Below are 14687 nucleotides of genomic sequence, written 5' to 3'. Positions count from 1 at the left end.
GCTATACATTAACGTAAAATATATGCCTGTTATATTACAACTCTCTCTCTCTCTCTCTCTCTCTCTCTCTCTCTCTCTCTCCCGTCTCCATTCTCTTTAATCAAGGGGAGATATTTAACTTTCCACCACTAGTTTGTTGAAATAAAAGTACGAGGTTTTTTCTCCTTCTCAAATGATAATAATAATGGTTACATAATATATAATAATAATTGTAAGATACTTTAGAACATAGTTCAGGCACTATGTAAATATATTCTACTGCACTTTACTATACAAAAAAAAAACCCTCTTGCAACATACTGTAAATTTGTGCATTACCTGCACTCAGGCTTCTTAAAAAAAAATGAATGTCGAATGCATATTTAAGTGAGTGTACACAATGACAATATGTATCGAATTTATGGTTATTTTTTTTTCAATGAATCACGAAATTTATGCGCTATCGCTTATCACTCGGGGGTATAACATAAAACACGTTTACATGACTGTTATATTCCATACTTGACTTTGTGTCACATTGCTTCGGCTTTCGGTATATCTGTTCACAATATCATAACAGTATTCCGTCAATATAATTATACAATGAACTTAGCAGCTTTACTGGGATAAATATAGTTTACAAGAAAATGTTGTTTAACAATATAAGCGACGGTATATCGCAAGATAGATGTAATATTGTCGATTTTTTGGACTATAGAATTGTAGATCAGTGACATATATTTCTAGGTGTACGTCACGGTTTTCTCTGATCAGTATGCTCAATTAATACTTGGGTGGCACTGGCAGACTATGTTAAACAACACATGGTAAATAATAATATTACACTTCGCCCTGCTGTATGTTGTAGAGGAGCAAACAATGTATCAAATTTCTTATATCATATTGGGGCAGTATTGTATATACTATAATGATAACCATTATGTTGCTGTTATGATTGTTATGATTATCAGGTAAGTTAGAATGCTTACTATCATATTATTATAATTGTTATCATCATCATCATTGTTATTAGAAGCATTATCAATATCACGATTATCAATCATTATTTTGACTATACAGTATTACTGTGCATCGTAAAAGATATATTTACGATGAAATGAATGATTAATTATATATTTTCTAAAGCTAAGTCTGTTTGAAATATACTAAAAAGCAACATGACAGCATGTGTGGAGACTATATTAACTGAAACGGTGCATTAATTGAATTCAGTGTTCACTACTAATGACCTACTTGGATTATAAGAATGTCAATTTGTCAAACAAATTAATTCACTGGGGGAAAAAAATATCGTTATGTAAAGAGGACATGGCACTAAAGGCAGCGCAGACATCGAGATGGATTGCATAAGATGCAGAAACACAAACCTTCACCCACACACAAGAGATAGGAAGAGAGAGGTCAGAGGTAGGATATTTAAAGGAACAGAAAAAAGAGAGAACGGGAGAGAGGGAAAGAGGAAGAGAGAGAGAGAGAGAGAGAGAGGGAGAGAGACAGACAGAGAGACAGACAGAGAGAGAAAGAAAGAGAGAGAGAGAGAGAGAGAGAGGGGGATGGGAGAAATCGTAAGAGAATGAGGGGAAGAGAGAGTGAGAGAGAGGAGAGAGAGAGAGAGAGAGAGAGAGAGAGAGAGATAAGGATGACAGATAAAGAAGCCAACCTAATTAGAGTCGCGTGGCAGCCACGAGATGGGTCTCATAATCCTTATCGACATTTTTGTAAGTAATTACCACACGCCTTTGTCCACTATCGATCATTGGGGTACATTGTGTGCTCCGAGCAGGTGCGAAGTGTTATACGCGGTAACTGGACCACACCGTAGATCCTGCGGACATCACTGTGCGTTGTCTGGTCTAGCTTGTTGGTCGTGACAAAGGAATTCACAACTGGTCCACAAACTGGGCCGGCTGAGGTTTATTGTTTTGTCGTCCCAAAACTCATCGGAGGCTGCTATTGTTGACGGTAACAGTCAGAAAGTCGTTGAAAACGCAGATTACATCGAGTTTGACAAATTCTCTTGTTTACCGGATCAGACATGGAATTTCAGGATGTAGAGGTTAAAACACAACAGATGTAAATAAAGGATGGTTAAAAAAAGAATATATAGAAAGAGAGGTAGGATAGGGAGGGAGTGGAAGAGAGAGAGAGAGAGAGAGAGAGAGAGAGAGAGGGGGGTGGGAGCGAGAAGAATGTGATATATATATATATAATAATTACATTCTTCTTTGTCCACACCCTTCTAAAAATTAATTTGTGTGTTCTATATATATTTACTATTGTGAAATGCATCATTGAGAAATGATTTAGACTTAACTCAGAGAGAGAGGGAGAGAGAGAGAGAGAGAGAGAGGCCGTCTTTGATAAAAGCAACAAATTTTGAAATAATTTAATTGTCATTCTTGACGTTCGCCGTCCGATGTTGAAAGACAGGTATAGCTCCACGACAGATAAAAAACACTTTAATGATATGTATATATTCATTCACGTATACCTGTTCTCGGTACGGCACGTAACCTAAAATAATATCATCAGGAGCAGATGATGGTAATGATGCATCTACTTGGAACATTCTATACTGCTGACAGGGGTGCTGTAAAGCACGTTGTGATCATTTGTTTTCTTTTGTTTTTGCCGAAATATTCGGTAAAAAAAAAATTGTTTGTAATTTAAATAGATTATTCGATCTTCTGATGTGCAACAGGCATATCAATCTATATCAACATTGGTGTACGTTTAAATAGTATAACGTGTTTTTGCTTTAGTATCTCTCTCATAATCTATCAATCTCTCCACCTCTCTATCATTCTGCTAACATTTTCGTTCTCTCTCCCTTTCTCTGCTTATCTTCCTCTCTTCTCTCTATCTCACATATCTATCTATCTTTCCAGCTCTCCCTTTCTCCTTGTTTTCTGCTAATCTCTCCCCCCCCATCTGTCTATCTTTCTCTCTTCCCCATTTCTTTCTCTGCTGATGTAGTTTCGATCGCAGCAGGTGACATTCTGAAACAGGAAGGATTGTAAAAAATAATGTAAAAATATATATTCATAATGCTCTAGGAAGGCTCTTACAATTTACCCAGTGTGAGGTAGAGAGAGAGAGAGAGAAAGATAAAATAATATACGTGACGAGGAGAGAGGGATGTGAAAAAAGTAAGTGATCAAAGAAGAGAGAATGGTATGTCTAGGTATGGAATTGTTGAAAAAGAAAAAAAGAGACTGGAAGGAAAATAGGGAAATAGAAGGGAGAGACGGGAAGAGAATAAAGAGACGGGATGAATAACAAGAAATGGAACAAAAGAAGACTGATTCACTGCACCCCTACATGCCAATCGACGTGTCCCATCCATCTCGTATACACGCAGCTCCATCCGAGCGAGCGAAGACAAGGCACAGAGACGGTCTTCGCTTTTGGGGATGAAAATTTCGTACTTTGTTGTGATGAATTATGCACACTCATTTGCATAAAAGCCAAAGCTATTCACCGTAGGGTTTCTCCATCACAAAAAAACCGAACTTCTACCTCAATCTCCATTCGGTTAGTTTGTGTCGTGAGCCGGGGTAGTGTGAGTGCGTGTGTTCTTCTGTAAGCGCTTTATATACCGGTGGCAGTGTGATTTATTGGTTGATCTACGTAAAACTGTAAAGCCCCAGCCAGCAAGACATTTCAAATTAGAGCACTTCCATTTTTTTGTTGTAGCATCACTGTACCGCTGGAGTGAAGATTGAATTTGTAGATATTTTTTCGCCTTGTGTGTACTTGTGTAGAGTAGTCTAGTCATCCGCGCAAACGCATCTTGGAGAAGAGGACCATTGCACTCGACACACGAAACAAACACACCACACACGCGCCCGCACCCGACATATTTTCTCCTCCTCCTTCGCATCTCTTGCATCCAATATGACGAACATGGCAGCCACACAGCTAGTAAGTGGACCAGACACACAACAACCCACCGGCAACCAGGTTTCCCAAGTTGTCAACAAGTCTAACGGAGTTTCATGTGCACCCCAGACCATCCCCATGAAGGACCATGATGCTATCAAATTATTTGTGGGCCAAATTCCGCGGAACTTGGAGGAGAAAGATCTGCGACCGATCTTCGAGGATTTTGGGCGCATCTACGAGTTGACAGTTCTGAGGGACCGATTCACAGGCGTGCATAAAGGTGTGAAGGAAATCATATTCATTACTAAACATGAGCAAATTAGTCTTTCAATGTTCATATCATTTGCCATGTCCTATGAGTCAGTATACTGTTTAGGAAGGAACTAAATATACAAACAAACTATGGCATTCTCTCCTGCAATTCCATCATCACATGATCAATTGCAATCTTGAACATGATGAAATATGAATGGAATTTGACATTCTACATGCATCATATACTACTTACTAGGCATTGGGGTATGTTTATAGGTCAAAGGGTGAATGTTAACACTGTACTGTATTTGCCTTGTTGCTCTATTTTTCCTAAATTCAATTTAAAATATCTTTTTAAGGTTACTCTTATCAAATCTATATTTAGATTTTGTTTTGTAATCACTAATTTTTTTATTCATTCGACAGGCTGTGCCTTCCTGACATATTGCGACAGGGAAAGTGCGATCCGTGCGCAGAAAGCTCTACACGAACAGAAGACCCTTCCAGGGGTATGTACACTATGACTATTTACATGTTTGAAATATTTTTAACAAAATGTTATGGATTGGAAGTGACAATTCTATGGCATTTCCCATTTTAATGATATGTTTTAAGTCGTCAAGACGTCAAGTAAACCATTGTCAATCATTGGTATATACCAGTAAGCCTAAATCAATGAGCTCTATGACTTGTTGATTAATTTATTAGTTGATAGATATATACATTTGGACCAATTACTTGAATGACGTTAAATCTTGGTTAAAGACCTTGTTTAGGAATATGAGAATGGGTGTATTGATTGATGGAGAGAGAGAGAGAGGGTGAGAGAGAGAGATAGAGAGAGAGAGAGAGAGAGAGAGAGAGAGCGAGAGAGGAATATAGAGGCAGTGAAGAGAGTGGAGTATGCTCAAGAAGTAAATGTTCAGATAGTGATCATATTGCCATTTGCTTAATGTATTAATCATCCAATTATCCAATTCCTGGAATGATTAAACCTAAGACATACAGATAGGTTATAGGTACCCCAGCCCCCACAATCTTGCAAGCTTACAAGCTTGTATATTTGCTCTGAAAGCATTATTAACACAAAGACTTGGAGTAGCTTCAATGTTTGAATGGCAATAGAACTCTACACAATGTACTTTGCCAGGTCAGACCTAGCCCACAATAGGTCACAATGACAATTGGAGAACACATTTTCATGATGTGGTCTCATACTCTTATTCATAAGTACATTAACAACCCTCTGCATAAATGTCGTAAAGCCTGAATATCTGCTTTAACACAGCCAGAAACATGTGACTGATTCATACCCCTGGCCCTACAACTACCAGTACAAAACAACAAATTGTCCCCCTATCTTCTCCACACAGCATGGAAAGCCATTCTTAAACGGGGGTAACCTTGGTTCAAATATTGCACTGCAAATGCACTCTATAGCCTAGTATCCATACAAAAAGAAATTACAGTAGTGAGGTATAAACCGCCTTTTTTGTCCACATGTTCTTTGTCATCTGTCATAAAAGCGTCAAGTCGCTAGGAAGAAGTGCACAATGCGTTTCCAGAAAGGGCTCTCTTAGCTGTTGCTATTATCAAGATGCTGTGGCTTTTGTTTCGGCACGCGAAGGGATTTATGGGGGGTTTGTGTGTGCAGTGTAGTGTGGAGGTGTTTGCCCCGATTTGCTGCTTTGTTGTAGTATGTACTGTTAGATCTCTGTTCTTATTAGAAAGGTTTTCTCATCTAGAGAATTGATTAGTTATCTACACAACAAAGGGATAGTTGGGTTTCTGTTTTCTCAGCCAGTGGCCTTTGAACTTCCCATAAATTTAAAGGGAGGCTTCTGTTACATACATTTCATTCTCCCTTGAGTCTTGAAACTAAACCTCTCAAGCCCTTAAAAAAACTTTATTTGTTGTATTTCTCTATACTCTTGCCCTATCAACCCTACAGTTTAACCCACCAAGAAATCTTTGGCAAGACCTGTGTATACATGTACAGTTAACAACTAAATTATTCATACCCTTACCAAATTTTTTAATCTTTAAAGTACTGGGGTATTTGAAAAAGGATTTGTCCTAATTTATGTTCCTTGATAAAGTGACACACATTAAAGCTTGCACCAAATTATATCCAACAAAGGCCTGAATTCAACCAGTCCACCTTACATTCTTGAGTTACAAAAACATAAAAAAACATCAAATTTACATTTTACAAGGGGTATTAATAATTGACTGTACATTGTACATGTAGCTACCATCTATGTATTAAGGAAATGAAAAAATGGTAGAATGAATATACCAATAAAACAGCTAACATCAACAATAATCAATTACTCATTCACTCGATTGGGCAAGAAAATAAAGTGAAAATGTAAGATATGAAGTATTTCAGGCTCAGTAACATCAGTATCAGAATAATCATAGTGTTGACATCTTTTATCAAAATGAAGTTTTTATCAGTTTTGTAGAGATATAGCCATGTCTTTAGAATGAATTTTTTTCAATACTGGTTCATGGAATTTTCTTTTCTTACTTGAGTTTAATTTGTAAAGCTGTTTGAAATTTTTCAGTAAAATGGAAAAACTCTCTAAAAGAATCGTTTTATTGATCAATTTTCTAGATATATATGAATTTATATTTTGAGTAGAAGTAAAGAACTAAAAACTGGATATTGATTTTGCTTTCCCCTTATACCTATGACTTAACGATTGTGGCTATAGAGCTTGGAAATCCATAACAGTTTGGTGGTATTGTAATTAAAGAACATCATAACTTACACTACATTGTGACGTGTGTCACTTCATGATTTTCGAATTGTCAGAATTTATTACTTCAGCTCATAACTTGTGATATCAAAGTTACAATTTTAGAAATTCTTTAGTTTGTATGATTTACTGTTCTTGCCTCCATCTCAGGCAAAGTTTTATTAACTCGAATGTAGGGGAGTTGAATGACCGCATATGTGTTACCCTTTTTTTCGGCTGACGTTCAAGTGGTTAGCTGAAATTGATAAATGAAGAATTAGTAGTTGGCTCATGAGAATTCTGGTTAGGTATTTTTTTCTCATTCATTTCAGACTTCCTATTTTCCTGATTGTTTTCACTCACTCATTTGGTTCTGTATGTAGAATCTAATCAATTGAAAGAGACATTGATTAGTGTGTTTTACTTCATCACTCGTATACATCAGGGAATCTTGCTATAAAAAACATAATAGACAGAAAACAAACCTAAACAAGCAAGCAGATGAACAAAAATAAACAATGTGTTAGGGTGATTCTCATGAGAATAACCTATTATTAGCATTATATATCCATCTTTGCAATGTATGTTTTATTCTGGAGATATGTAATGCTGCATTAGCAGTGAATATGTAAATGTTAAATTTATCACATGGGTACCCGTACATGTATGATAAATATATGAAAGTGTAGTCCATGGCATTTAAAAAAAAATCTGAAAGCAAGAATGTTGCACACTCTCATAATACTAAACAGATGGTTTCGAGTAAAGAATTAATTACTGATAGTGAATGAGATATGATCTTATCTGTCTCTTCAAAAACTTGTTTGTGAATTTATGGGGGACATTACCCTGGTGTATTTTCATTTTTTTAAATTTGAAATTTTGAAAGCAGCCATTAAAATAGTTAAATATTAGTGCATGTTAGGGGTGTTCAAACTTAACAATTGTGGACAAATCAAAACAAAAACTTGGATGGCTGCAGGGGTCCTTTCCATGCAAGCTCCGGAAGCAAAATTGTACTAGGTCCTGCATATTTTGATCATTGATTGAATAAACATAGATGACAGAGATAAGTGAATTTCCATAATTTTAAGTTTCTGACTTTCTGGTACTTACATTATTTGGCATGATTATTAGCAAATCTAGTCAGCCAATAGATGGAGAGGATATTTAAGATAGTTGTAGTCAATAATGTGAAGGATTTCACATAGATATCACATATTGAATCGTTGAAGTAAAATTCACCTCAAGGGGCGTGGTGCGAGACCGTGTAGCTCTGCACGTCTCCTACGCTGTATGCTACAAAAACAAGCCAAAATTATTCTATTAATGGTCATTACCAAATTTTGTTCTAGAGCTAGCACCTATCGAGTAACCCTAGCCCACTAGAAATTGGTTTCTAGGGCAAATGAGATTGCAGCTCAGAGAGTAGGGAGAGGTAGGTGGAAGATGGATTAGATTCTTGGGCCTGGCCCCGAGTGCAATGTGGCGCTGAGGCAGCTACCAAAACGTGGTGGTAACTCAAGATGCATCACTATTAGCGATCAGATAAGGGATGACGCCATCTTCAATAATTGAAACAAAGGGGGAGTGAAACATTAAACTAAAAGAAATATTAAAATTCGGCTGAGATTGATAGTATGGATTCGGGGTGGGGGTAGGAAAGGGGTGAAACGAGTGAAGAAGAAACCGGTAGGATCACTTTTCAGGGTGTGTGTCCCATGTGGCAACGCGATGCTTGCATCCATGATTGAATCGGGGTGTAGTGTCCGCCACGGGAGGCATGAGAAATGCACGGACGGGCCGGGACGCGGAATCCGATTTCATATTAGCCGGAGAAATCAAATGCAAGACCCGTTCTAGCAGGGTCCCACCCGCACTGTGTATGATTGAAGCGTTTGGGCCGTCACCGCACGGAGGAGGATGATGATGTGCAGGGGATCTGATTTCACCTGCTCTACACCACTTTATTGATATTCCTCCAATATTTATGTCACTTTTCAGTGGCCTAGGATAGAGTGGTAGCATGCAGGTGCTGTCACGTCAGGACTCAGATACAATATCACACATAGTCTTCTACTCGGCCCCCAATGCAAGCAAGTGTTCATGCTGAAGTGAGCAATTTTAGTTAAGATAGAATTATCTAGCAACGATAGGGAGTACAGTGTGCAGATATAATTGAATTCAGTTTCCTTATGCTATTAATTCAGACAAGATGGAGATGGAGAAGGAGAAGAAAAGAGATAGAGAGTGAGAGAGAGAGAGAGAAAGAGAGAAAGATAGAGAGAGAGAGAGAGGGGAGAGAAAGAGAGAATGAGAGAGAGATGGGAGAAAGAGAGAATGAGAGGGAGAGAAAGAGAAAAATAGAGAGATAGAGATAGAGAGAGAGAGAGAGAGGGAGGGAGAGAGAGACGGAGAGACAGAGAGACACGGAAAAGACGGAGAGAGAGAGAGAGAGAGCATTCAGGATCTAGGGAGAAAGGAAGGCTGAAAAGATGAATATCCACAAGGACAAATGATAGGGACTGTCAACCCATGCATGAATAATGAATTGATTTGAAATAAGATGAATGTAACATGATGTGGAAAGTACATTTGAATACAACTTGAAAGTGAATACACTTTATTTCGATCATGGAATGGTATCTTTGAATATAATAACAAAATAATTTGCTTAGCTGTATTGTAAGCTGTTCATTGTTTCCTTTTAAACTGCTGAGCTATTTTATGCTCCTGTGAAAAAGCTTGTTTACTGGTAATTGAGATCCTCTTTTTATTACCTCGCATTATACTACATTTAGTATATAAAAAAATCTTTCATTTGGACATTGATATCTCTAAAAGCAAGTTATAATCAGTGTTACTGTAAACAATTTCCCAGGGAGAGATTTTTAAGTGGCGATTAAGTCTCATAAGCCGAAAAGTGCCCCTTTCCATCTCCAAACACGATAATATACTTGCATCATAAACTGTGAATTCCTGCTTTTAAGCTCCAAGCATTTTATCAAGACATTTTATCAAGACATTTTATCAGCTATGCAAAGTATACTGGCAGGGCTGCCTTCCCCTTTCATTAAAAGCCAAGTCTCTAAAAATACCATAGCCTCAGAAAAGCCTGCTCTTACCCCTGTGCTGCACTATGCCCATAAAAGTACATTCTCTGAGCAAAAACGTCAGCAGGCAGATGGAGCTAGCAGTCAGAGCTAGCAGTCTTATCCATGAGCACTGTGTTAGCAGGTAAAGTGCGGACTAGAGGTCATCGGAGTTCATCAGTCGTGCCAGTTGTCAAAATCTGCCCTGTACTGGGAATAAAGGGATGGATTTATTATAGGGTGATGTTTTTGAAATATGTATGGGTATATTAAGCAACTCTTAGCAATAATGCTCCCATTATTTGGGATTGTATTTTTCTTCTTCTTTCTTTTCGTAAAGGTAGAGGTCTTACAACAGCTTTACAATTGGACAGAAGTCTATGTACATGTAATCAGTTAGTTTGATGAGTTTTTAATGTTTACCTTATAAAGTGAATAAAAGAAGGAAAAAAGAGAGGTTACGATTTGCTATTGTTCTATTTAAATGCATCCTGTGAAAGTAGAACATTAGATGAAGACTGTACATGTAAAAAAGTACATCTCTACATGTACACGTAAGTGCAGTCATCTTGCGGTAAGAAATTCAAGTCTATGAATTTATGAAATATTACTTTATTTTTTAGTGTCTTGCTTTATATTGACACTTAGATACAGTAATTTTGCCTCAACCATAATAGTTAGTAACTTTGTATACATTTCAGACCATTTGAAATATTCTGAGGCTACTAGAATAAAGAGTTTCAGATAATTATTATACCCATAATAGTGTCTAGAAACCAGTTGGAAACCGTGTTTTAATGTTCTCAATTATCCATGTGTAGGCTTAATTCCTTTCATCTTGATATTCTAATAATTGAGGAAAAAGAAGACGTGTTTATGACTTGCTCGATACCTTAATGTTGTTATCAAGCATTCAGTGTTTCTTTCAAATCATATTTTACATCTTTCTTCTTTCATTTTTCTTTTCATTTCCATGTGATGAACCAATAAATGTAAGTTCTTGTTGCATGGGTCATTTCATTTGAATGGTCTGCAATTTCCATTCACTGAAATATTAATTTCTTTGTTATGACGGCGAGAGGCAACAAACGCAGACATGGCGTGAACTTGATAGCCATCTGAATGCATAACGTAGAGCGTGTTAGGCGTAATACGCATACCATGGAGATGTCTTAGTTTAACCTAGATGACCCTCCCCACATGTGTAATGCATATCTGCCATTCCTGGCATTAGGGCTGCAATTGGGAGCTTGCTGTGTGCACTTCGTAACGGTTCTAGATCGGTTCTCTAGCTTGGCTGCCTATCTCTCTCCCCTTTTTTCTGTCCGTCCACCCGTCAACTTGCCCATGTGATTACTGATTAGCAATGACATAACGAGAGAAAGTGTTAAGGAATGGATTGAATTAGCTCGGGTAGAAAACCAAAACAAACAGTTTTCTTTAAATAAAGCAGTCTGTTTTAGCTGCAAAATATTAGATCTAATTAGCTTGGGTATGAGCCATAGAAAACCCAAACAAATGGGCTTTTAAAAATGTCAATGTAGCCAGCGTGTGATTCCCAAGTGTTTTCTGTTGATTTTTCAAAACAACTTTAATTTGATGGCAATTTATTCCTGCTGGCATGCAACTGTCCATCATTTTATTTATGGAATGCATTAGGATGTTGAATGGACAAGTAGCTATGTCATGACAAGCTGTGCTATTTCAAGACTCCAATCTGTAGGATCAATCAACTATCCTGCTTACCCTTTCTTCTCTCATTTCTGTAACATTATATTTGAAGAAAAAATATCTTAAACTTTTCTTTTTGAGTATTGAGTCTTTTGCTTGTATCGGTGTATTTTTTTTACTCTCGTTTGCTTTCATATCCATTACATCTCTGTTGATATCATTTAAAAACATTGATATTAAGAAAGCACTTGTATTTTCATTTATCTGATATTATTTATCAGAATCTACAGTAATTTATTAATTGCAAATGTAAATGTAAAAGCTGCCACAAGTTCCCTACAGCCCCAAATAAAATTGTCAGATTAAGGAAAACATCATTAGAAAGATCACACAATTCCTATCAGCTACACGTATATATTTCCATCAAAGTGAACCGTTTCAGAAATAAAACCAAACATGAACTCAAGACTTGGGCGGATCTAAGCTATAATTTGTTTACCAAGTTTTGTAATCCCTATCAGTCTTTTATTTAGTGGATTCATATAAAGTCATAAACCATATTTTTTAGTTATGCATTCCAAAGATGAACTTATTCATAATCATCATGTAATTTCCTTTCTATCTCATCTGTTGCCATTAACCTAAATATGAAATTAATTAGAAAGAAGGAAAAGCACAGTCAATCCTTCAACAAATACAGAATAAATTGATACTAGTTGGTTAAATGTCACTTTGATAATTGTGTGCAAACTGCAAAGCTTAGCTAAATCAGTGTTGTTGATGCAGGCATTATTGTTTGAGGTCAAGAGAAATAGGTACACTCCTTCCAATTAATACTTGTGAATGGTAGTGAAACACTTGACATTTATCTGATGTACATGTACATGTATACATAAAGAAAGAAGATGATCAAACTTAACGTGTAGATGTACATGTTACCAGACTAACCATAAATACATTGTGTAAAGAGTATTGATTAATGGACCCAAAATGCAATTTACTACAGGACGTGGCTTTGCGAAGTGCAGCTGCTCAGGAGTGGGGACATTAAAATGAAGCAAAAGGAAATTATTCCTCTTGCTCTGACCCGAACCCTGCAGTAAAATTTTACACAAATTGTGCCTTCTTGAGGGAGTTGTAAAGTTTACACGATGTTAGTGCCCTCCATTTTGATCCTATCCTCTCGTTAATCATGTCAGTTGCTCATCTTCATTCATCTCCTTCTATCTCATGTTCACTTTCCACATATTATACCCTAACTTTCTTCTTGTGACCCATCTTACTTGTCCTCTGTTTTCCTTTTAATTTTGAAGCTACACCAGTCTTATTTCTTCATCTATCTTGAATCATACTTATGTTTTTCGTTCCTTCACAACTTTAACCTTTCCTTTTTCTCCCTGTTATCTTTACTTATTTTTCTCCCTTTTGTCTCTGTGCCTGTTTTCTTTTAATATTTCAATTTCTACCTTTTCCTGTCTATGTTGATATCCTACCACATTGTAACTTCAAAAGCTCTGAAGAGATTGACGTTGATATCATTAAGGATTTCTAGCTCGTTTATTACAGTCTTGTCTGTCTGTCTGTCTCAGGGTGTGTGTCTCTCTCTATTAGCTTTTCTCCTTCATCAAGCATGCAAGTCTGACACTCACCGTCTTCATCTCCCTCCCCCTCTCTCTCTCTCTCTCCCCCCCCCCCCATCTCTCGCCTATGTTCATCTCACTTGCGCTCTCTCTCAGACACACACACACCCTTTCTCCCTCTCTCTTCCTCTCCCTTCTTTCTACATCTCTTTCTCTCTCTTCTCTCTCTCTCTCTCTCTCTCTCTCTCTCTCTCTCTCTCTCTATGTGTCCATCTCTGTCCATCTCTCTGCATTTCTCATGCACTCTCTCATGCACTCTCTCACACTCTCTGCATCTCTCACACACTCTCTCCATCTCTAATTTATGCATTTTCCCTCCTCCATCCCAATCCCATCCATTCAGCCTGTTATCAAAATCAGTACAGCTGTACATGTCACCCTCCTTGATCGAAGGGGCCTGCTTTCTCTCTGGGATATGCATTGCAGATCTTCATAATGCCTGTTCAGACTAGAGAGAATTTATACAGAACTCTTACAAAGAAATTAAGAATTAGAAGGGGCGTGAGACATGAAAAGGGGTATCATATGAAGTAATATGGTGCAAAGAAACTAGTTCTGAAGAGTATAGTTGAAATGACAGCTGGCATACCATCATTATGCACTCACAATAAGCCCTATATTCAGTTATGCAGTTTTTATATGGTGCAAAATTCAGACAAGAATGGGAAATGGACTTTTCATTCAAAACAATGCTAAAAAATGTGTTTTTTGTATTAAAGTACATTTCGTTTTACCATCTTTTGTTATAAGATGTTTCATTACTCGGCATTCAGACTAGAAATACTAATTACTTATCATAAAATACACTTTCATATAACAATGAATTTTGGTAGTGTGAATGAGGGTCAGACTTCAAGAGAAAGTGTAGAGCATGGTATAATCATGCAGTGATAGAAGAAAAATAAACAAAAGAGTATGGATGTTCATTTACAATGATCTTTACTTTCTCCACTGTTCCAAATGCATTTTACCCAAAAGTACATAAGGTTTGCAAATATACGGCGGATGTCCGATGCATTTTGCAAAAATCAGTGCAAATATGGATGCCTTGGCTAATGCTATCTGTAGTGGACACTAGCAGTATCAACAGCTTTGACAAATATTCACAAAACAAATATAAATTGGTAGTCATTATGGGATGGAAAGGTGAATGAATGAATATTTGATCTGTTATAGATCAAGAATGTTTAGTGCAATTCCAATCTTATTTGGCCTTTTGCTTTTTCATACGTAATATTGACGACTGTATGTAATTTACATTTAAATTTTAAGTCTTTTTCATAATTTGTCTGGTCCAAAAATGCTGTAGCAAGGATCTCGGGGTTATGTAATTTTATGAGAAAAACAATAAACAGACCTGAAAAGTGAAGGATGAATGAGGGTACAGAGAGGAGAGAAAT

At 37.0% G+C, this 14687-nt stretch overlaps 1 protein-coding gene across 1 annotated transcript; it reads left to right on the top strand.

Moving 5' to 3' along the window:
- The first annotated feature begins 3250 nt into the window (after window positions 1–3250).
- On the top strand, window positions 3251–4741 carry LOC115919424 (CUGBP Elav-like family member 4). Its single transcript, XM_030973170.1, has 2 exons — window positions 3251–4165; window positions 4567–4741. The coding sequence occupies exons 1-2, from the start codon at window positions 3898–3900 to the stop codon at window positions 4662–4664; spliced, it is 366 nt and encodes a 121-aa protein (XP_030829030.1). The 5' UTR covers window positions 3251–3897; the 3' UTR covers window positions 4665–4741.
- Window positions 4742–14687: the final 9946 nt, after the last annotated feature.

The sequence above is a fragment of the Strongylocentrotus purpuratus genome, unplaced genomic scaffold (genome assembly GCF_000002235.5).
Source record: "Strongylocentrotus purpuratus isolate Spur 01 unplaced genomic scaffold, Spur_5.0 spur5_scaffold_6, whole genome shotgun sequence".
Classification (NCBI taxonomy): domain Eukaryota; kingdom Metazoa; phylum Echinodermata; class Echinoidea; order Camarodonta; family Strongylocentrotidae; genus Strongylocentrotus; species Strongylocentrotus purpuratus.
Note: the sequence above shows the minus strand (reverse complement) of the source record. Positions and strands in the feature narration are given on the sequence as shown.

What these genes read in the sequence shown, in the direction of transcription:
- LOC115919424 (XM_030973170.1), top strand. Translation starts at nt 3,898, where the DNA reads ATGACGAACATGGCAGCCACACAGCTAGTAAGTGGACCAGACACACAA. An exon ending in ATTCACAGGCGTGCATAAAG is followed by an intron (nt 4,166 to 4,566) that starts GTGTGAAGGAAA and finishes TTCATTCGACAG; the next exon opens with GCTGTGCCTTCCTGACATAT.